The sequence below is a fragment of the Triturus cristatus genome, chromosome 5_1 (assembly GCF_964204655.1).
Source record: "Triturus cristatus chromosome 5_1, aTriCri1.1, whole genome shotgun sequence".
Lineage (NCBI taxonomy): Eukaryota > Metazoa > Chordata > Amphibia > Caudata > Salamandridae > Triturus > Triturus cristatus.
The window spans coordinates 811638717-811662891 of NC_140587.1; the positions used below are offsets into that span (position 1 = coordinate 811638717).

Below are 24175 nucleotides of genomic sequence, written 5' to 3' on the forward strand. Positions count from 1 at the left end.
TATAGGCCGTAGGCTAGGGGTAGGAGCACGGGATTGTGTCAAAAGTATCTGATAGGTAGGCCCTATTCACTACTCTAGTCCTTAGGCATGGATGGAAAGAGACTGAAGTCATATTGGTCGCTTCTTCAATACGGAGAGACCGGGAAAATCAAGCAGTACAGTAAGACTCACAGTTGCAGAGTCCAGGTGCTGGTTACAAGGCACTAGCCTTTGAGTCACTCTGGTGGTCCTGAGTACAAGTTGCAGGTCCAGTCCTTCTCACCCAGGCAAGAGGGCAACAGGGCAGCAGGTCAGCACAGCAGGGCAGCAGTCCAGCAGATTAGCAGTCCTTTCAGCAGCACAGCAGTGCGTCTTTCTGGCAGAGTCTTCCACCGGCCCAGAAGTGTAATAAAGAATTGGTGTCTGAGGTCTAGATGTATTCCTGGTGCTTTATTTGAAGTGGGAGAAGCTTCAAAAGGATTCCCTTGGAAGTGCCCAGGTTTCCTGCCTCCCATGCCCTACCTCCAGACTAACTGCAGGGGGTATGCAGTCCTTTGTGTGAAGGCAGGACACAGCTTATTCAGGTGTAAGCGGGGCTGTGCCGAGATCCACCCCCATCCCATCCTGCCAGTGATGGCCCATCCAGGCACACCTAAGCTCTCTATTGTGTGTGGCTGTCTGGGAGGAATGCACAAAGTCCATCTGCCAACTACACCTAGTCATGCGACTCAGAGACAGACTGCAGGCACTAACTGGCTAAGGCAGGAAAATGCCAACTTTCTAAAAGTGGCATTTTCAAATTGCAAAAAAGGGAATTCATCATAATATTTCAAAAGACAACAAATATGAACTGTTTACCTGTTCCCCTTTAGACGTCACCCAATATTATCCTGTGGGGGATGTAGGCCTTGCAGTAGGCAAAAACCAATGTAAGAGTTTTTCACTATCACGAAATGAAAAACGTAAAATTACATGTCCTACATTGCACCTTGCCCTGCGTGCTGTTTAGGGCCTATCCTAGGGTTGACCTATGTATTAAAAAAAGAAGGTGTAGGCCTGCCAAAACATTTATTTTGCAAGGTCGACATGGCAGTTTAAAACTGCACATATAGGCTGCGATGGCAGTCATGTTTTAATGGCTATTTAAATTGGTGGCACAATTAGTGCTGATGGCCCACTAGTAGCATTTAATTTACAGGCCCTGGGCACATGTAGTACCACGTTGCTAGGGATTTACAAGTAAATTAAATATCCCAAATAGGGAGAAACCAATGCTACCATGTTTTAAGCAGAGAGCACATGCAATTTAACACTGGTTAGTTTTGATAAAATGCAGAGGGTCAACAAAAACAACATCAAAGAAATAGGGAGGACTAAGGCAAAAGGTTTTGGGGAGGACCACCGTAAGGCTGACAGGTCTAACAACCCACATGGAAACACCAATACCTGGAGCCAGCCTGACCTTTTCAGCAGGCTTATAAGGTGAATATTGTGCTGGTCCCTGGGCTTGCGGTTGATAACGAGAGCAGGTCTCATATGAATAGGAAGGCTTGTTTTTCATGTGATCTGGCACTGTTTCCTTTTTGAGTAAACCAGTACTACAAGGCCTATACTGCTTTGACTTGTTAAATGCAAGCTATTGACACAAGTGCATTTGTAAAAGGACACATGAGAGGCAGGGAGAGTCTACTGGGTCTTATTTGTCAGCTGCTCTGCACTGTACATGTCTTTGTAGAGTCCAACTGTCTAGGGATATTGATTCTCTTCTTTATCAGAACATATAAGTGACCTTCCACTTGATCTGCTGCACACCGTTCACTCATCCTTGCTGCATGTGCACTAGGTGTTCCATTTTCTGGGTGCTCATTGGTGCTTGTTGCCACTGTCACATGTGCAGTGGGTGCCACATTTCTCTGCTGGACACTGGTGTCTGTCTCAGAAGGTGTAGCAAGATGTATTCCTCTAGTGTGATGGAGCAGGGTTTTGCAAAAAGAAAACTGCTCGAATTGACACCCCAGTAATACTTACTAACAGTGTGCAGTGGAAATTAACATACAAATCACATAAAATACACGGGAAACCAGATGCGTGCACTAATGTGAACTAATGCATGAAAGAACTAGGCCGCATTTTACATTGCGCTTCAAAAGAAACAAAAAATAATGCATGACTAGACCGCATTTCGCATCTTGCATCTTACTTTAAAAATAATAATAAATAATGCCGCTTTTGCTTAAAGCTTTGCTGAGAAAAATATTAACATGGGATAGTGCAAAGGTGGATGGTAAACAGTGAAAAGTGCATTTCCATGTAATTAATAAATGCCTATGTTTTATTCGTCATAGTGAGCTGAATGGGCCTTCATTTTCCTAAAATTGACATGGTAGATGGGGGCTGGAGAAAAGCATGAATAACCCAATAAATAGACAGAAAAGCTGAGCGCTGCAGAAGAGTGCAAAAAGAGACAAGACTGGCCACGGGACCCAAAGTCAGTGTATATACTTCTTCCACAGACACAGCGAAAAGGACTCATGTGAACGATGAAATTGTTACATGTATCATGAATAAATGAACGTGTGTTCACAAGTCAGTGATCACGTAATGAGAACAATATGAAAACAAAGAAGACTGTAGAATTATGAATGTGATCATGGTGGTGTGATTGAACACCCTCTAAACCATCCAATGAGAAACTGAATTTTATAAATTGTTTCAACTGTTGGACATGTAGGGTTAGGGTATAACTGGGGTGCCTTTAGGGGTGTGGTTTAAGGAAGGAAGAGAGAGGAGAGGGTTGGAGAGAGAGAGGTTGTCCGAAGGAGAGAGATGACGAGCGCATTCGAGAGATAGAGGGGTGATTCGTTGCTGTCTGTCGGTTTGCAGAGAGGCCTAGCTGATCCTGTCCTTGCCCTGTTTCCTGTATCCTGAAATCTTTGTTCCCTGACTCTATTTCAGGGGACCCCCACTACCTCCTTGGCCAGGGGGGTAGTATTTCTCTGATCCTTTGGGTTAGTATATCTTCATGATTTGTACTTTGCATAATCATTTGCAAATTTATTTTTGTCTCTGAAGCTTATGTCTCTTCATCTATCCACTCCTACATTTACATATCGTTCATTTGATGAGTAAGACCTCTTTGTGAGTTTTTTTGCTTGCCTTGTAACCTGTATGCGATGAGCATTAATTTTACACATTATTTTGCAATAAACTTTAATAATCTTACAGAGAGTCTGTGATTATTTAGCTAACTAGATAGTTAGATAGTACCATTATTACCATCAACTTCTCAACTAATGGTCCATCGACCAGAGGAAAGAGAGTTGGTATACAAGTTCAGTTATGTATTTAGAAATGTTAGACATGAACCTGTAAAAAATTGATCACGTCATTAAAACTTGACCACCAGCGCAACAGGGATTTCATGAGTTGGGTGAATGTGTATGGGCCTTTTGTATGTAGTGTTATTGAGTATTGATCCCTGATTAAGTGTAGCGCTGGATCAAGTGCTTACTGGTACATGTAAATGCATGTGGCTTGTTCTTGGAGTGTTCAGTTCTCTCACCAAAGGGGGTGTCCCCAGATGTTTGTCAGGTAGGTCCCTGAATGCGGGCATTTCTTAGTCTGTTGTTCAATTGTAGAAAACAGGCCTGTCCTTAAGTAATGGAGAACCATGTCTTTAGAAGCGTGGGGCTGTGTCAGGGAGAAGGCGATTTCTCTTGGCCTGTTCTTGCAGAGTTTGGTCTAAATCTTCTTCTTTGGTGTGGGGGAACGTTACCCTTGGAAATGTAAAGACCATTGCTGAAAAAGCCAGGTCAGAGATGGTCTTTTGACCAGTTTTGATGGTGTGATGTTCATATCTCTATTTTTGGTATTGTCAACTCTCAAAACTAATTAACTTCTAAAAAGGTTGATTCACGGCAAAGGAAAAGTCCTGTACTCGTGCGCACAGCCAAAACCATTCAGAAACACTTGCACAAATGTAGTTTTCTAGTTGTCAGTTTCTTTATTTATTCAAATAGCAAATATATCATTACAGCAAGTAAAAGTTAGAATCAACAAATTCATAAAAGGAGCAAAATGCCGAGTGCCCTAATCAGGGACATTTTAAGGATTTGGGGGCCCTGGGCCAATCGTATTTTGGGGGCCCCTGTTCAGAACAGCTTTGAATGTATGGTACAATTTCAAACCTATAATGCCGATTTTGGCCAGATCGCTGACAGTGCACAGGCACAATGGTGCAAATTCTAAATGTGTTTACATCTAATATTAAGGAATAATGACATGTGTTTTCAATATTGTAACACAGCACCAGCTCACTAATATTACTGCAAATAATCTCTGTAACACCTTCCCATTTCTCATATGTGAAGTCTTGTTTTGTGCTAAAAGAAACTTTTTTGATGTATGTTGCATGAAACATAAACACATTTTTCTGTAAAATGTCTGCAATATATTCTCACACAACACACACATTAAAAATGCATTTACGGAAAACAGTATTGAAAACCATCTGTTTAAACATTATTCAAGGTCATCAGGGTAAGAATCTCTGTAGAACAGAGCTGGCCCTATCAGGAGCACCCTGAAATCCCGGGCCCTGGACCAAAGCTCATTTTGCCCATGCCTTAAAATGTCTCTGGCCCTAATAAATTAGCCACACCACATCTAGCGAATAGTCAAATTAATGATAGGTCTAAATTACAAAAGGAATATGAATGCAGGCAAAAAAGGTAACCAGCACAGTGCCTAATGACAAATCAGACTCAAAATGCCAATGTCTCTCAAAAATAACAAGTTATGAGGAAGGAGAGCACTCCTAGGATTGTTAATTGTAATTCTCTTAACTGCAATTTTAACTTCGGTGCAACAGTTGTGTAGAAGTTTGTCCCCTTCTACCGAGAAAAGACTAAGTTACTGACAGGATGGGAACCTGTATATAGCTGTGCACTGTTCACAAAGTGTCTAATCTGACACTGTATAGTCTTTTAGCAAGTTGTACATTTATTTCTCAAAGTTACAACTGGCAATTTATATGAAAGCATACCATTCTGTACAAAACAACGTTTCAGTAATGCTTAACATTGAGCAATACAGTCAGCATTAACATAATGAACATCTATAATGATTGTCATGTATTATGCTTTCATCAACATCACTCAATAAAGTTAAGCGGCATTAATAAATGCGTAACAACATATATGTCAGTGCCCAATGCATTTCAGAACCAGCCGGTTCCTTCATCAGGGGCCAATCTGAAATGAAAATAAACAATTTGCGGATAAATATTTGCTTCGGGGCTCAATCTCATATTGTTCTGGTAATACGCAGTCCCACACGATATATTCATAACCCCTTCGGGGGTAGTAAAATCTGCCATTTTTTCCACTTACTACTATCCCGTTAACATGAACATAATCCAGGTTATCCACTTGGCTAAGCGAACATAACATTACCAGCAACCATATCTCACCGCCAGTCGATTACTCTTGACACAAGTAATTATCAATTATGACACTCTTTTAAGCTTTTTCTATGCTCTTTTCTCCGTCCTCGCATTTTAGTTTATTAACTATTCACACTACTACTCACATCATACCATCTTTGACACTTTTTGTTAACATTTTCTGAGTTATGAACAGACACACGTGACCTCTACCGCTAGCGTCAATCTTTTATTATTCATTCTCATTCTAATCTTTCATTACATGCTTTTTCAGTTTACAGCACGCATCGTTTACATTTTCAGTAGTGTATAGACATTTTTCTTCAGTCTCAGGCTTTAGAACTACCGGCTGTTTTTTAACCGTTCTAAGATGGCGATTACTGTTCTCAGTCCGTTCATTTACTCAGCACTTTAGTCCTTCTTCCAGGTTTCGTTCAGAATTTTCAGTTCCGGTTCTGTTTTCACGTTTAAACGCGAGCATCTCGGCGTATTACACTCGCTTTCCTTCTGGCGGTGCACTGCTGTTTACTTCACCATCGATCCACTAAATGGTAAGGCTTTTTGAAGCTATACAGTTCGAGCCCCGTCATCTAATCTTCTAACGCCGACACGTTTACTTATCCGTCTTCTTTTTGCTTTCACAGCACTTTACGAACCTCTACTTCAAGGTAAGAACCAGCAGCTTTAGACTTCTCAGTACGAGTTTTCTCGTAGTCTGAGTACATTTTCAACGGTGTATTATGTGCTTAGTTTAGTCCCTTTCTTTTCTCCTCACAGACACAAGCTTACATCTCTTCAGGTAAGCCCGGTTCCTTAAACGCACACTTTATTCCCATTTTATTGACAATACCAAAACGCTCATTTTTCACTCGCTTCTTGTTCCTTTCAGAGTGCACCCCATAGAACATTCATGCAGGTAACCCATACAACTTAGACTGCGTATTACCAGAACAATATGAGATTGAGTCCCAAAGCAAATATTCATCCGCAAATTGTTTATTTTCATTTCAGATTGGCCCCTGATGAAGGAACCGGCTGGTTCCGAAATGCATTGGGCACTGACATATATGTTGTTACGAATTTATTAATGCCACTTAACTTTATTGAGTGATGTTGATGAAAGCATAATACATGACAATCATTATAGATGTTCATTATGTTAATGCTGACTGTATTGCTCAATGTTAAGCATTACTGAAACGTTGTTTTGTACAGAATGGTATGCTTTCATATAAATTGCCGGTTGTAACTTTGAGAAATAAATGTACAACTTGCTAAAAGACTATACAGTGTCAGATTAGACACTTTATGAACAGTGCACAGCTATATACAGGTTCCCATCCTGTCAGTAACTTAGTCTCAAAAATAACAAGCAGCATTTCTCTATACAAAAGAGAATGAACGCATATTTTTCAATGAAAAATAAAGCAAATTGAACAATGCAGCAAAAAGCTGAAAAATGTGAAACTGTCTAAAGTAAAACATATTTAAAGTAAATGTCTATAAACTCGAAATGTTCACAGTGTCTAAATGTCTGAAAAAAAATGTCTAAAATGCCTCAATGTCATAATTTTCACAGATCCTTTATGTTTTTGACATTGAAAGCACATGCTTCATGGCTAGAGGGGACATTTTAGTGTTGCTAGCAAAGCAAATCAGTCTTTCAATTTCCGAACCACCCCAAACAACAGCTACTTGTAAATGATTTTCATTGGCTGTTACCACATAATTAGGTGCATGGTGGAAATCATGAAACTTAATACAATGGAGTGTTTTGCACAGCCATAACAATGGACATAACAAAGGAAGTATAGCTCAAATAGCCTTACAGATTTTTTATTTTTTTTTCAAAGTTTTTTTTATTTATTTTTATACAGAAACATTAGTATATCTGTTACAAGGTTAGTCAGTCGCAGTTTATACAACAGTGATGTTGGCGAAACATACCGTGGTCCCCCCGTACGGTCAAGGGTGTGTATCCGGACGCAACTACTATGACACCACGGGTCTGCATACGGGCCAGCATGTTTTCCAATTTCTTCACAGGTATGCCTTACAGATTTTTTAACAACTTCCCATCGGTCAAGGAAGCTAGAGAAAATATACTTTGTACATGCATAGAAAAGCTATGGCTGAACATTGAATTTCGTACATTTCCTGCATGACATTTAAAGATGGATTTTCAGTAATGTGGCATGGTGCAGTTTAGGGATACTAACTGAACCAAACCATATTAAGCAGTATTATTCCAACAAAATAATATTCTTTCACAATATTGAAAGGCACAATATTTTCGTTTGTGACACTTCCTCTCGTGTCAAAATGCTACGCCTTCCCAGGTGAGGCAGAACGAGGAGAAATATCTTTATTTTTCCTCTTCCTCTTTCTATGTGTGTTGCATTTTGCAGCACACATAGGAACACGAAAATGCCTCAGGGGGTTGTTTTTGTGCAGGAAGGTGCCCCTTCCAGCTCGAAAACAATTTGGCTTACAATGCAGGCACCCTTGCACCATGGCGCAAAGGGTGCATACAGGGCCGGACTGGCCGTGGCGGGCACGGACATTCCCCCCGGTTGGCCCCTGGGGGGCCGTTTTTGTTACAGGCGCATTTTAGCAGCATAGCTGCAAAATCGGCCCATGTAACAAAATCGGCCGAAACCAGCCCTGGCAAACAGCTCGGCCGCACCACCCAACCCCTGGGGGGAAGGTCGAGCACTTTGCCAGGGCCGGTTTTGGGTCCCAGTCCGGCCCTGGGTGCATGCATTGGCACTAGGCAGCACATTGTGCGCCAATTCAGGGAAAAGACAGGAATGAACCATATAACGTTACATATAGTGCATTCCTGCCCTATCATGCACTGCAGGCAAGAAGAAAACAGAAATACTCCGTATCTTTGTAAACAAGGAACATTTCTGCTCTCTCTGCGTTTCGTGAAATAATAGTAAATTTGCCCCTAAGTGCACACTTCGGGGATTCCCAAGTCAATAAAATATAAGCTGGCCACATAAAAGGAACTATTTTGGTCATCCATGGGAAATAAGTGCATGAATTTCCAATCGTCACAGAACATGATGGAAGCTACACCTTTCACTAGCAAATTCTTTAAGTAGTAACAGACTGGATAGTGGTGATGATACAATGTCTGTCACAATAACATGACACCACAGCATCTGCTTTCGCGCAAATGGGCAAAACCCATCCGGAGAGATTTTTATTAAGGTTTTGCATGGGGGCTAGAGTGGTGCAAAGACACTCAGAGCTCATCATCAATTCACATACTACTTTAAAAGCCAGCAGGTGCAGAACAAAATTGGGTAGCCCCATTAAAGCACGTGTGCAATTCTTACTAAATCAAGGCCCAAGTGGCAAATGAAACAGAGCATCATGCATGTCCTGAAATTGATATATGCTACCGAGAAACCAGGGTCAAAGTAGGAAAATAATTTTTGGGTGATGTGAAATTCCAGTTTGTGCTAACGTTAGTAATAACAATTTTTTCTAAAAAAAAAAAAAAAGTCATGTGATACTGCTTAGATAGGACTCACCTAATGATTTTGCTTGTGTACTCATATCTTCATGTATTTCCTCAAGTGTTTCAAGGTACAATGAGTTCCTATGTCAAAGGGGTTACAACCCTATTAAACTAACAGGATATCAGAAAAGGCAAAACAATATTAAATGAGTTCTCTGGTCTTTTAGCGATAGAGTGGGTGTCAGTGATAGGATGGTGTAACTGTATGATACAATGCAGTGCTTGCCAAACATTTTAGAGCCACCCCAATTTTTAGAACAACAAACGTTCGCGACCCACCTTGCTTTAATGGATGAGTTGGGTGATATTTCAGTGTAACTAAAGCCTTGTGTGGTAACGCACTGTCATTTACAGACAACACATTTTAAAGTGAAATGGCCACTAAATTTACACAGACACACTGCTTTACTGATAAAATCATATAGTACACAAATAATAACGAGTGGTAATCGTGTTTGTTTCAGTGAATATTTATCATGTGTGCATTGCATGTAAAGTGTCTTGATTAAAATCTTTGTTTCCATTAAACTTCAGAATTGCACACAAAAAATTGATAATTTTTTTGTTTTATTAACTGCTGATTGTGCACAGTTTATTTATAGGCATATACATTTTGTTGGGTGTTACTAAAAATTACATCCTACAGCTTTTCCTTTCACACTAAGGGGCCGATTCCGATGTCGGATGGACTCAGGTCCGTCCGACATCGGTCAGGAGCCGTAACCAACCGACCTGCTGTCTTCGGTTACAGCCCTGCCAGTACGATGCGACCGAACAGGGTTTGGTCGCACTCGTATACTTCACAATGCAAGCATGCATTCCGAGCGGAATGCATGCTTGCATTGTGAAAAGCAGGGGTGCAGTTCATCCCTGCACCCTGTGGCCGGCACCCCAAGGTGCCTGCCACTGGGTGCAGGGATCCACAGAGGGGCACCATAGGTGCCCCCAGACCGCCATTCGGCAGCCTCGCACCCATGGGGGTACTGGGGGCCCCCAAAGACAGTTTCCGACTGCCTTTTCGTGCCGGAAAGACCGGCATGAAAAGGCCGTGAAAAACTGCCATCGTACTCCCTCGGTCGTAAGGAGTACTGAGGAATTTCCGGACGGCGGACGGGCTCTCCGAGCCTGTCGTCCACCATCCGGAAATCCGAGTCGGATTCCTTTCCGACCGAGATCATCAGAATGACTCGGTCAGAAAGGAATACGGCCGGCACGTTCCAATTTGGCCTGAAGGGCTCCGACCATCGTTCGGAGTCCTTCCGGACGAAATCGGAATCGGCCCCTAAATGTACTCCAGCAAGATTGTCTCATATTTCACTTTACTTTTCTTGCTCTGACAGCAAAGTGGGAGTGGATTGTAAAGCAGTTTATCTGAAGACATAGCATGACATTTGACCTCTGTCTTTGAAGTGAAGTAAATGTGACAAGAAAAATTGCTTGGATTTTCACTAAACACCAAAAATCGGCTTGTGACCCACCCGTGGTTCGGGACCCATAGTTTGCAAAATACTGATATCATCACTACTAATTTGCATAGTTCTCTTTGGGTCAACCCCCTTCTCACAGTGAGGAATGATTCAAAATGGTGGACCCCAGTTGTGACACAAAAGTGATTTTAGTACATTTGACTTTGATCCCGTTAAAGAATGTTAACACAGAAGCATAGCTTGTCTCGGGGCTGAAGGAAAAGGGGCCTGGCTACTTAAAAAACTACCAGTCAGCCAAACATTCTTTCTTATGCTGCTTTGGTTCCTGGCTTAATGGAAAGTTACCGTGACTAATTTTAAATCTCGATTTGAAAACACTGGTTATCTATCTTCTATTCTTATTGTATGCTTATCCACTCAGTGGGCTTTACTTTATTTTACAGCTATTGATGAATGCTACCTGAATCCCACAGTATGTGGGCCAGACACTATATGTACCAGCAAGGGTAACGGAAGGCATGAATGCAGCTGCTCTAAAGGATTTTCCCCTACTGATGGAGTCTGGATAATTGGCAGAACCAAGTGTATAGGTAAATGCATCTACTATTTAGTGGGAAATCAGAGAGCGTGTCTTTACAGTTGCAAGAAACACACCATGTGACAAGAGCGGTGCCATATTGCCGTGCAAATGGTCTCAGTATTGCTACTTGCTCAGTATGAACTTAATAACAAAAGTACAAATTTTAAACTCCCTCTTTTAAGAGTTGCTCTGACACTGCTTTGTCTGTTGGCTATACAACAGGGAACAGATTGCTAGTGTGAGGTGGAAAGATTCTACTTCAAACACCAGAGCTTGTAGAGAAAGAGAGGAGCAGGGTAAATATAAAAGTGACTTATAGAGTTTGACAAATGTAAGTTAGATAAAAACAGTTTAATCCAACCATAACTCCACTTTACTCTTCGTTTTATTCAGTGAATTTTTCAGGTTTTGGGGATTATATAACACATAAAAAACTTCCATGCACCCAAACTTCCCCGGGCAGTCAACCCCCGCTGTGCATGGCGTTTGGCCATGCGCACCGTGAGATGGCTACAGGGCCTAGCCAAAGGCCATGTCCTGTGCTCAACCGCACATGAGAGGCCTGCCTTCAGCCTTCATGGATCAGCATGAAATTTGACAAACTTTTAGCATGCCTGTGATTATCTTGGAATGTCAAATTTTATGCAGATCAATCAAAAGAGAGCACTAAAGGGGCAGGGTTGAGGAGGGTTACAACATTTTTCATAGGGTAGGTGCCTTACCCTAGATGTGGATGAAACTTGGCAGGCTCTTAATAAGTTCAACTCTTGCTTTATTGAGTTTTGTACAAAAACATCAAGGAGGGCCAGAGTTGAATTGGGGGGTGGAAGGTCAACAAAGTTTTAATCTGTAACTAATTGTGACGCTGGTTGACAAATTTGCATGATATTTGATAGGCTATTAACAAGTTGAGACCAGTGCAGTGGCCTATCAGAGGAAGGGAAAAATTAAAGCATGGGTCAAAAACTATTTTAGTTGCTAATATCATTGGTGCCGTACCACATACCGGTATGAAATTTGGTAGAACTTTAGAATGTTTACCTTATCCTTACTATATGGAGTTTCATACAATTCCATCAACAGGGGACACAGTTCTGGGGTGGAAGCAAATAGGTGTTCATTTGTTAATCACTTGCAAACCTGCTGCAGATGCCTAATACCTGATATGCATGGCCTTCAAACATGCGTAGCACAGGCTGGCCAGAGAGTCTATGTTCTTTGTCCAAAGGGGACTTTGCTTTTTAAATGTAGACCCACTGACAGTCTGCAAAGCTGGATTGTCTACACATTAATGGTCCAGCTATCACTTTTAATCCGTTTAGGCCCATCCAAGGGGACTTCATCCCCCAATCAGTAGTGCGTCAGTAGGCACGTTTGAAGAGTGGTGGAGAAAGAGGGCGTGGCCTCCAAAGTCCTCTCAGCAATTAGGCTGTGTGGATTTCATCCCCCAACCAGTACTGCACTAGGAGGCACATTTGCAGAGTGGTGGGGAAAGGGGGCTGGCCTCCGATGCCTCTCAGCAATCCCATTGTGTGGGACTTACTGCAGTTAATAGCAAGGGTTATTGGCGCCCAAGGACCCTCAGCAGCCACGGGGACTTCATCCCCCAACCAGTAGTGCACCAGGAGGTACCTTTGCAGAGTGGTGGAGAATGGGGGCATGGCCTCTGACAACCTCTCAACAATCCCACTGTGTGGGACTTACTGGAGGTAACAGAACAGGAGGGCTTGTTTGCCCCCAAAGACCCTCAGGAACCAAGGGTACTTCATCCCCCAACCAGCAGTATACCAGGATGCACATTTGCAGAGTGGTGTAGAAAGAGGGCGGGGGCTCCAGAGACTTGTCGGGTCGGCCTTTTAAAAAATAAATTCTAAATTTATTCTGGAAAGGGGGCTGCATGGCCAACCCTTCCCTGGGCCAATTTCAGCCCTGGGGACCCGTACCCATCCCCTGGGGACTTTCTCAAATGGGGGAAGGGACCCACCCAGGTCACCTACTCACCCTTAATGGGGACGCGGGGGGATCCTGAAACCTCTGCGGTCCCTGCCGGCTCAGCATCTCCTATGGGAGCTGGCATCACTTTTACAGAGAGGGAGCTGCTAACACTCAGCTCCCTCTCTTAGGACAATTGTGCTCTCTTTTAACAAGTGAGAGCATTTTCAATGCCCTCACTTGCTGAAAGCGAGGACAGTTTGCTATGGCTTGGTAGAGGCAGTAAAGCTCCTGCCAAGCCATAGCAAACAGCTATGTCCCGGGGGTAGGCACCCCGGGACATAGCAGGAGCCAGCCCTGGGGGGTGGTGGTCCCCAGGGCCATGTCTGGCTCCCGGAAGAGTTCTGCGTGGCCCTCCACCAATCTTAATTTTTGCCCCAGGGAGGTGGTGGTCCCCAAGGCTGCAGGGGGGCCTTGTGGGGCCCCCTGCATTTGTAGAAGTTAATTTCCCCACTGAGGTGGCGGTCCCTGGTGCTGCAGGGGGCAGTGCGTTCCCCCTGCACTTCTATAATGATTGCCCCAGGGAGGTGGCTGTCCCTGGGGCTGCCGAGGATGACGTATGGGCCTCCCCCACACCTATTTTTCAAACAGCCCTGGCGAGGTGACAATCCCCGGAAAAGCCGCATGGACCCCCCTGCATCACTTCATTGTATGCCCCGGGGAGGTGACCATGCCCGTGGTGTGGGGTGCCGCATGGGCACCCCGCACAATCAAAAAACACTGCCCCAGGGAGTTGGCTCACTCGGGGACTTCAAGAAAAAGACGCGTTGGATCCAGCGCATCCCAAATTTGCTGCGGATCCACAGATCCACCTGTAAATTTGCGGAAAAATTAAATTAAAAAAATACTTTTAGCCCCCAGCGGGGTCCATGTGGGACCCCTGACCATTATCTGGGGGGGCAGGGTATTCCTACCCTGACCCCTTTTCTTTTATTTTTTAAGCCAAGTCCCAAGATGACTGCTAACACTTCCTGATTGAAGTGTTGGCAGCCAATCAAATTTCCATAGGATCTGCGAGTCAATTGCAAGGACTTGAGTCCCCAGATATCTACAATATTTTTTCTTAAAAATCTCTGAAACTACTGAATGGGTTTACACCAAATCACAAGAAGCACTCTTTCTGGACCAACATCTAGCTTTCTGTCATATTTGCTGTAATTCCGTTCAGCAGTTTAGGCTCTAGTCATGTTAAAAAAACATGTTTCAAAAAATTAAACATCCCGTAGACATAACATGGGAAAAATGTCGCTACTAGGTAGTAACAGATAGGACCATGTTTCCATTGAAAATGTGTTTTTTTACTTGCCTATATCATTGGCACAGTTTGACGAATCTTCCCGAGAGTTTTTTAAAAAGTGTGCCATGATTCTTATTGCGCATGGAAAGTTTCAGGGTGATCTGTCAAGCGGAGGCTGAGAAAAAGGGTTGTCAAAAAGGTGTGTTTTCCCATGTTAATGCCTATAGGACCTTTGAACATGTCTACATCCCAAACTACTGGATGGAATTACACCAAACATGGCAGAACGGTAGTTTTAGTTACGCAGATTGTGCTTTTTGTTATTTGGTGTAAATCCATTCAGTAGTTGTTGAAAAATTGAAAGAAAATACAGTTAGTGATATCTGTGGCTGTGACAATTTAACAAAAAATAATGAGCTCATGCAGGGAAATGCAGAGCTCTGATTGGCTGCAACACTTCAACCAGGAAGTGTTTGCAGCCATCTTGGGACTCAGCTTCAGCCAAGTCCCATAAAAAAGCATTTTAAAAAAGAAAAGTGGGCAGGGTAGGAATACCCTGATCCCTAAGCCTTGGTAGTCTTGGGATCCCCCTTGGACCCCGCCAGGCCAAAAATGTAATTTTTTAAAACAAATGCTGCAAAATTGCGATATTCATGAATTTGCAGAAAAAAGCTAGCGCAGGCTCCCGTGCTTTCTCTTGAATGACCTCTGGGTGGGTCAGGTCCTTTATAACATAAAAATAGGAGGAATTGCATGGGGCCCGTCACCTGCCTGGGGCATTGCCTTCTATGTATGCAGGTGGTGCCCATGCAACACCCCTGCATCCTAGGTACCGTCACCTCCCTGGGGCAAATATCTATAAAGTTATGCAGGATGGACCACGTGGCCCCGCACGCAGCCCCGGGGACCGCCACCTCCCCGTGGCATTTAGCAATATGCATGCAGGCAGGCCTTAGGGGCCCTCCCACACCCCAGAGACTGCCACCTTCTCCAGGCAAATCATACTAAATTAATGCAGTGGCCTATGCGCCCCACCCTCACAACCCTAGGGACAGTTATCTCACTGGGGCAGTAAAAAAACTGAATGCAGGCAGGTCCGCTAGGTCAGCCTGCACGCCGGCTTCCACCTCCCGGGGCAAATTATGTTGAAAAATTGAAGGGGACCCCTGTGGCTGCCCCACAGCTACCACCCCAACGCTAGTAAATTAATGTAGAGGGTCTGTCGTGGACCCCCGGTTCTGGGGCCCAACACCTCCCCTCGGCTATTTTCTATGATGGAGGGGTGTAGCGAGGCCTCACTACTAGAGCCATGGATGGCCCTTGGGACTGCTACCGCCCCAGGGTTGGCTCCTGCTACCTCCCAAGGTGCCCACTCTCAGGAGGTAGTTGTTTGCTTTTGCTTAGTGGAAGCTGACGGCTCCAACCCTAGGGAGGTAGTTCTTTGCTTTTGCTTGGTGGAAAATGACAGCTCCCAACAAGCAAAAGCAAACATAACTCTGTTTTCTGCAAGCCGTAGCTGTCGAACAACTCCGGCGTGCACAAAGCAGAGTTTTCATCTCTTTCAAATGCATGCAGTGAAACAGATAAAGCATTGCTCTGACAGACAGGGAGCTGCCTTTCAGCAGCCCCCTGTCTGTCAGAGCAATACCGGCTCCAGCAGGTGGTGGGGAGCCAGCTGAGACAGGGGTGGCCTTGAGGCTCCCCCACGGTCCCATTGTAAACTGAATGCCCTTGAAGCACTCAGGTGACATGTCCGGGCCCCAGGAATATGATCCCTGGGGCTCCAATCGGCACAGGAGGGGGGCCTTGCGGCCTCCTCTTTATAGAGCAGGTGCTCGAGATAAAGTCCCACTTCTGTCAATCAATTAATTAAGGTTCTTTTAAAGCGTGCATGAATCTGCCGCGATTGTACACGAGGGGCCACACTGAGCCTCAAGGCTGATACACAAATTCACGCACGTAAAAAAAATATTCTTAGGACAATTTCTTGCCAACCTGCTCCAGTGTGCTGCTTGAAAGAGACTAATAACTGAAATCACTAAGGACTTTAGAGGTGCCTATTGAAATAAGAGCATAGTTTCAGTTTTCCTTTGCAGAATGACTGGACCTGTTTCCCAAAAGTTGGGACATGTAAAAAATTTGAAAAGATGTCAGGATGCAGGCCCAGTCCTCCAAAATCATGACTGTCTGGGAAAATCCGGGAAGGCTGGTCACCCTATGCATAAGGAAGCCACAAATTGGGGGGGGGGGGGGGCGCGGCTTGGCATAATGGCCTAGTAGACGTGCTCTGAAAATCGATCTCCTGGGACCCATGAGATCATCACTTAACATATGAGGAAGAATCGAGGCACGAAACCTCGGGACAGTAGAAACGTAGCCCCGAATTAGGTGAACCGCCAGTGTCATTTTGGGTGCGGCCTGATGAAATCGAACAGAGACGCGGGGCCTACGGTCTCGCAGGACCCTGCTGAGAGCGGAAAATAAGAGTTACGGCCTGCGTAAGCGGAGTTTGGCCCCGTGGCAGCCTGATGCTGCTTACGGTCCGGTGGAGTATCCGGAGTGCGGTGGGTACGGCCTGACGAGAGCAGCCGGAGACGCCAGGCCTCGCTGGACACCGCTGAGAAGGGAAAGAAAGAGTTATGGCCCCGGGAGGAGAGGCGCTGTCCCTGTTGCAAAAGGTGAGAAGGCAGACGACCTCGCGCCTGTTGAAGCGGAGTCTGGTCCTGCGGAGGCTGGTTGCTGATTACGATCCGGTGGAGTACCCGGAATACAGCGCTGAATCAGTGAGATAGTCAGGCCCGCACTGGGGTGGCACTGCTGTTTGGTGTCCCTCGCAGATGCCAGACCACGATCGGAACAGTGGAGGACAGATCGGACTGGAACACATGGAGGCATGCTGCACGGGGCCCGAGGTGCAGTGGCACACGAGTAGGGAGAAAAGTAGAGAGGAACCCAGAGGAACATGGCTGGTTATGATCGGCCCACTGGCCGCCCAATGCAGGTGAGCCCTTGGGGTTGTGGAGCACGCCTCTGTTTGGAGGTCCCCCCCTGAATGTTGGGGAGTGTCCAGCATGTTACAAACCAGCGGGGTGAAGTACTATTACAAGGTGGCATACTGAAGGATCACTGAGGTGGTGGGATAGCGTGCTGCCTGGGTCCTGTCGAGCTCTGAGTCGTCTGAAGATGGTGGACGTAAGGAAGAGTGGAACGGCCCGAGACCCCCCATCCGATGTGGAGAAAGAGGGGAGGATTTGAATGGACTCCCCCCCCTGGGAACCTGATTTGAGAGATTGCTGGCAGGCTGACCAGATTCGCCAAATTGAGAGACGGAGGTACACCACGGCGAGCAAGGGTCCCTTACTTCAGGGGTGGAAACGTAAGACCAGCCCTGACTATTACTGAAACCCTGCACATACCAGGGCCAAGAGAAACTCACTTTGTGTGTGAGAGAGCTGCACCCTTGGTGGGGGTTACTGCCGCTGGGAAGGGATACCTCAGGCGCACCCCTGCTAAGGAGGGTCACATAGGACAAACCCCATTGCAACTAGCTGGACAGTATGGGGAAAGATAAAGCGGTAAAAGTGCAATCCAATAAAATATCGAATTATGCCCACCCTATATTCCATGGTCCAGAGAGCAGAAGCGAGGATCAAGTAATGGACAGGGGACACTGGAGGGGGCTGCCAAAAATGCATCGACATTGATGGATGTTATCCGGTCCGTTCAGTCGACTAGGGACGATATGATCAGGAAGATCGACACGGTGGCCATAGATGTTAATCTACTGAGATGCGATCTCAGGAAAGTCTCAGACAAAGTGACAGCCACAGAGAAAGATACGTATGTCCTAAAAGAAGAGGTCAAGAGCCTTAGTGCTGCAGTGGTGGAGCTGAAAAGACAAGTGATCAAGCTTGACGATCGCACAGAGGACTCAGTGGGTTGCGCGAGGAGGGGGAACCTAAGATTAGTGGGGTTCCCTGAAAAAGCTGAAGGACCCGATGTAGCCCTGTTCCTGGAGAACTGGGTTACCCAAGAAATGACCCCTAAACAATTGTCGAAGTTCTTCAGTGTTGAAAAAGCACACAGAGCGCTGGTGCCCCCCCCCCCCCTCTAAACCTGGAGCACCTCCTCGAGCTATAATAGCAAAACTATTTAATTTCAGGGATAGAGACCTTTTACTTTAGCTTTCTCGCAGCGGAAAACGGTTCTACTTTGAGGGAATTTCCATTACAGTGTATCCCAATTACGCCCAAAGGGTCCAGGAACAGAGGAAGACCTTCATCACAGTTAAGCTGCGGCTCAGAGACCTGAACCTAAAGTATAGCCTTATGTTCCCGGCGAAACTGCAAGTAGAAAGTGAGGGCCGTGCCTTGTTCTTTTTCTCGGCAGAAGAGAGAGACTGGTTGGATGCCAGGGCCCCGGATGAGAGATGCCTGGTCCCCTCTACAAGCTCCACGAGGTCACCTTCATCTCAACCCTCCCTGAGGGGTCGCAGACAGCCTACATGACAGAAACAACAAAAGAGAACGCTACAAGCTTCTGATTCGGAGGTTCTCCCAGACTCGGTGGAGTCAACACCGGCCATTGAACGGGGAGCCGGAGGACCAGGCAGTGGACATGAATTAACTCTTTACGTTGAACACTAAATGCTAAACTGTACAGATAAGTTTGCTTTGTATGGTAGATGGGAAGGGGTCGTGGCAAATTAGGTCCGAGCACTCACTTTTGGGTTTCCTAGGAGAGCTACAATTTAGGATTGTATGAGTGGCATTCCGACCTTCTTACAATAGGTTTTCTGTTTAACCTTAATTCAAACTAAAGAGTATAGGTTGAGTGCCAGTGTGAGTGATAACTATACTGGAAGCATGGGCATCCATTGGAGTAGCGACGCCCCCACTAGAGACCAGGGCTGCCAGGTAAACTTGAGAGCAATCTCACACCCGACATCACCAGTTCTCTTGCACAGCGATCAATAGACATTACTATTGGCATTTCAAACAAGGCTGGCCTGGACTACGGCCCTAAGCCTGAAATACGGACATTAAAGTGTTTAAGTGGGGGGAGGGGGGTGTGGGGTGGTGTGTATTGTTTGTTTTTAGGATCATGAAATGCATATACAAATCTATACTGCTGCCCATGGGTGGGGGAAGTGTACTGGATTGTTTAGTTCTTATAAATTGGGTTGCTTGTTGGGGAACATTTGGGGTCACACAGGATTATACCAAGGCACGCTGGCTAGGGAGACGACGGGGTGGACACACTGGAAAGGGGGGGATGCACGCCTGCCACCAAACACCGCATCGTCATGACAGTACAAATGCTGAAGTTTCTTAATTGGAACGTCCGAGGTATGGCAGGCCTAGATAAACGTCGCAGAATACCTGTCTTTCTGAAGAGATACAGAATAGCAATTGCGGGACTACAAGAAACGCACATATGGGGGAACACACTAACGAGCCTACATAGACGATGGAGGGGGCAGATATATGCCACATCATATTCTGGTTTTGCACGGGGGGCACTGGGGCACTGGTGTGGGTGGTACCGGGGGCCCCATTCCAACATCTGCACTATGTTCTAGACCCTGATGGACGGTATGTTATGCTGTTTGGGGGGTAGAAGGGGAGGGAACTGTGTATTATCAATGTCTATGCACCCAACTTGGATTGCCCCGATTTTTACCCAGCAATCTTGAAGGCAACGACGCCATACATGGGTGCTGAGATCCTCCTTTTTGGAGACTTCAATTGCATATTTTTACAGGAACCTGGACAGGGAGCCCCCTAAAAAGATTACTAAACCCCGCATGGAGAGATCCCTTACAGGTATCCTTCATGGTATGCAGTTACGAGACGAGTGGAGAGTGCGCAAACCCTCTAAGAGGGAGTTCTCTTGCTTCACCCCCACGGCCAACACTTACTCCTGTATTTACCACTGTTACCTCTCTGCCGGCCTTTCAGCTACAACACAAGCCATTTCATATCTGCCACGATTCTTGTCCGACCATGCGCCACTGTTGTTGATTCTGTCCAGTGGACCGGGACGACCACCCATGCCACTATGGCGGCTTAGAGCGGAGGCCCCTGCAAACCACCCATATGTACAGACTGTGATGGAAGCCCTCAGACATTACTTTGGGGAAAACTGGGGATTTGCAGCCACTAGGTCCACGGAGTGGGAGGCAATGAAGATGTCATAAGGGGGACTACCTATGAGGACTACCTATGAACACTACCTAGGGAGTCCAGCATCAGCTTAGTGCCGAAATTGATACGTTAGAAAAATGACTACAGACCCTAGAGCGTACGCTATATAAAACTCGGGCCAATGTGGTGGAGTGGACGCGGCTCCAATGGGAGCTCCTTGAGGCTTGGTCACGATTAGAAAAACACAAGTTTACCACTTACAGGCAGAGACTGTACATGGAAGAGAGGTCAGGAGCAATCTTGGCTCAACTAATCTGTACGGAGGCGGAACAAGTACCGGTATTAATGCTTCGCAATAAGATGGGGAACGTGGTGTATACCCAAGATGTGATTATAAAAGAATTTGAGACCCACTTACAACAGACATGCTCGACTGCCGCCCAGACCAGACTGCTTGAACTGCAGGACTTCTTAGATGACATAACGCTTCCCATCCTTTAGGAAGAAGACGCTGAGGCCCTAGGGGCGCCACTGAGATCGGAGAAATTCCCCGGGAGTGACGGTCTCTCCGCCGAGTTTTACAAAACATTTGCCCCATAGCTGGTGGATTGTCTCCTCGAGATGTTTAACAAGGCTCTCGCCAAGGGGGCACTTCCTAATACTATGATGAAAGCACTAGTTTCGATGATTCTGAAGCCACATAGAGACTCTCTATCCCCTGGCCCCTACAGGCCCATTTCTCTTTTGAATGTGGATGTGAAAATTTTGAGTGGCGTGTTGGCGGTGCGACTCTTACCATGATCATGGGTTTATCCCACGCCGGAACACCACTTATAATTTGCGCAGACTAGCACATATCTGGCATGCCCCGGACTTACGGGAGATGGATTGGGCTCTATGTCTTCTTGATATTCGGCAGTCCTTCAACTCTGTTGAATGGGATTACATATGGATGGTACATGGTCAGATGGGATTAGGGGATAAATATCTGAAATGGTTGAAACTGCTCTACAACAATCCAACAGCTATAGTTTGCCTTCGCAATCAAGTATCTGATAGTTTGGAGCTCCAGAGAGGTACACGACAGGGTTGGCCCCTGTCGCTGCTCCTTTTCGCCCTTGTGAAGGAGGCCCTGGCGATCACCCTCAGACGCAAGATGGAGCGATGGGAGATTTGGCTGGGGTTAATTGTCCACGTGTTGTCAATGTATGCCGATGATACATTAATGTACCTTCGACACCCTGAGGAGGCAGTCCCGGAGCTCCTTAGGGAGTTATCTGACTTCAGTGAAATTTCAGGACTCTGCCTTAACCCTGGGAAGTCTAAACTCTTCCCTATGGGAAGCATGGAGAACAGGGAGGGGGGACGAGTTACCCATGAATTGGGTCAGAGACACGGTCCGCTATCTTGGGGTCAGGCTGGTACACAAGTAGGAGGCCTACCTAGAACAAAATATGGGGTGATGTGTGGAGGGTATCCATAAATCAATTGAGTTCTGGCGAGATCTGCCCTTATCCTTGATGGGGCGGGTAGCCATAATAAAAATGACGATCCTTCTTCGATGCTTAAATGTTATGCAGAAGTCCCTCTACCATATTACACCGGCATATTTTCATCGACTAGACTGTTTAATGGTTGACCTGTTGTGGGGGTCCAAAACGAAAAGGGTGAGATTGGATACATTACAGAGGACGTGGGAGCGGGGAGGACTGGCAGTCCCTAGGTTGAGTTTCAATTACATGGCAACACAGCTTCAGCATACCGTACAGTGACTAGATGCTGGGTACTAATTGGTGTTCTAGCGCGGGGACACTCCATTGGAGTAACCAGGCGCTCTATAAGCTGTATAATAATAATGTATAATAAGATGAGATCAAGAATTGGGAGAAGCGACTGCTAGAGGGAACTCACAAAGGGACCCCTCTCCCCGACCTTCTAATGTTGGGATCACGGGTGCCCGAACGACTCTCATACATTATTAGGCATGTAGCCGCAATCTGGGAATCCACAATTATAACCCCGGTGAAACGAGTGCCCTACGCCTCGGAGGCCCCACTGTGGGCGGTGGTACTGTTTAAACAAATCAGTCAAACCATGTCCATTATTAGATGGACGGAGGGAGGCTGTCGCATGATGGGAGATCTGTACTCGGAACAGCGGTTCCTCACCAGGGAGGAGGCGGAATCAATGTTTGAGCTGGGAAGGGGGCAGTACCTTCAATACGTAAAGATCTCACTGGTGGCATGCGTGCTGTGGCCGGCGTTCCCGGAGAAGCCGCCCATTGCCGCAACTCTTTAGGCTCTTGTGAACTTGGTGGGGGGCCGTAGGCTGGTATCTCACATCTACAGTGCGCTAAGGGGGGACCTTGCTGCACACCCGGTCCCAGTTCAGGCTGAATGTGACGTGGTACTGGAAGAACCTCTAACGGATTCAGAATGAGAAAGAGTACATGAAGGGGTTAAGAAAATTAGTTCTAACACCAGATTTAAACTTACTCAATTCAATATTGTTCATCAAACTTATCTGACTCCAAGTGTACTTCACAAAAAATACCCGGACCGCCCTGCTCCTTGTCCCAAATTTGGTTATAATGAGGCCCAGTTCTTGCATATGATATGGGAATGGGCTGCGACTCTTCTGGGGGTCGGTATTGGAGCGATTATGACAGGTAAGGGGGTGGACGCTACCCCAATCTATTAGGAAGGTATTGCTGAGTCTTCTCCCAAGACCGAAAGGGAAAAAGCTCAGACATAGGTTCCTCCAGTTGGGACTCGTGCTGGCCAAAAAAAGAATTGCAATTAGCTGGATGGGCTTGGTGCCCCCCATGGTGGAAAATTGGGCCAGGGACTTGCGGGAATGAGTGAAAGCAGAGCTAATTCGACTGAGACGGGTCCGGAGGGATGAGAAGTTGGAAGAGGACGCAAGGGCCTGGTAGACTATGATCTCGGAGATTCCCATGGGAGAGGGCCTCACCTCACAAATATCGGCGGAAACACACACTGACCGTGACGGTTCAGAGGAGCAGCGCAGGCAGAGGGCAATCTCAGCCTGAGAACAGTGTAGAAACACCTAGTAAGGGAAGTGGTCTGACCTGTGTTACATGGCTAGGAGAGGAGGTTTTCCTTATGTGACTGGGGGGGGGGGGGGGAGGTGGGTGGGACAAGTTTCCGTATCTAGGCCAGGTTTTTGCATCTAACGGTTTATGGAATGATCACATTGCCCATTGCAATAGGAAATTTATTAATTCCATTAATACAATTCTCAGGCTACCCAAACCCAAAAACATAGAGGTAGTGCCTGCTATTGTCAAAATTTACAGACAACAATGCATTCCAACCGTTACGTACGGCGCAGAGGTATGGGGGAACACTGCCAGCTCACCTATCCAACGAGAAGAGAACAGGTTTTGTCGCAAAATATTGGGTGCCCCATTTTCCTCATCTACATATGCTTGCCACGGCGAGCTTCATTTATCTTATATAGAGGACTTTATTAAGGCAGGCCCGACATTATTCTGGCTTAGGATTTGGAAAAACCCGGCTGCACAACTGACTAGGTAAATTATCCTGGATTGGTTAAAATGTGACAGAGGGCTGGTCATATCATGGTTGGCCGGAGTCCACAAAAGCTTAATTAGCCTGAATTTGGAACACCTTTTTATAAACCCTGTAGCCCACAACCCTCCAAGCATTAAAACTGTGGAAAAACTACTCTATGCATCGTATAAAGAAACTAGGCTAGCAGCTGAACGCAATAAAACCTCCGTTGCTAGATATATGCGAATAGAGCATGTATCCACAGTAATGCCTACATATCTCTTAAAACCTGTTGGCTGTTGG

General features: G+C 45.9%; 1 protein-coding gene across 2 annotated transcripts in view; it reads left to right on the plus strand.

Moving 5' to 3' along the window:
- Positions 1 to 24175, plus strand: part of LOC146831505 (adhesion G protein-coupled receptor E1-like) — a 722905-nt gene that overhangs the window by 297943 nt on the left and 400787 nt on the right. For both annotated transcript variants that reach the window (XM_085605840.1, XM_085605842.1), the window contains exon 4: positions 10825 to 10971. In XM_085605840.1, coding sequence (XP_085461966.1) covers positions 10825 to 10971 — 147 coding nt within the window. The remainder of the gene's footprint in view (positions 1 to 10824; positions 10972 to 24175) is intronic.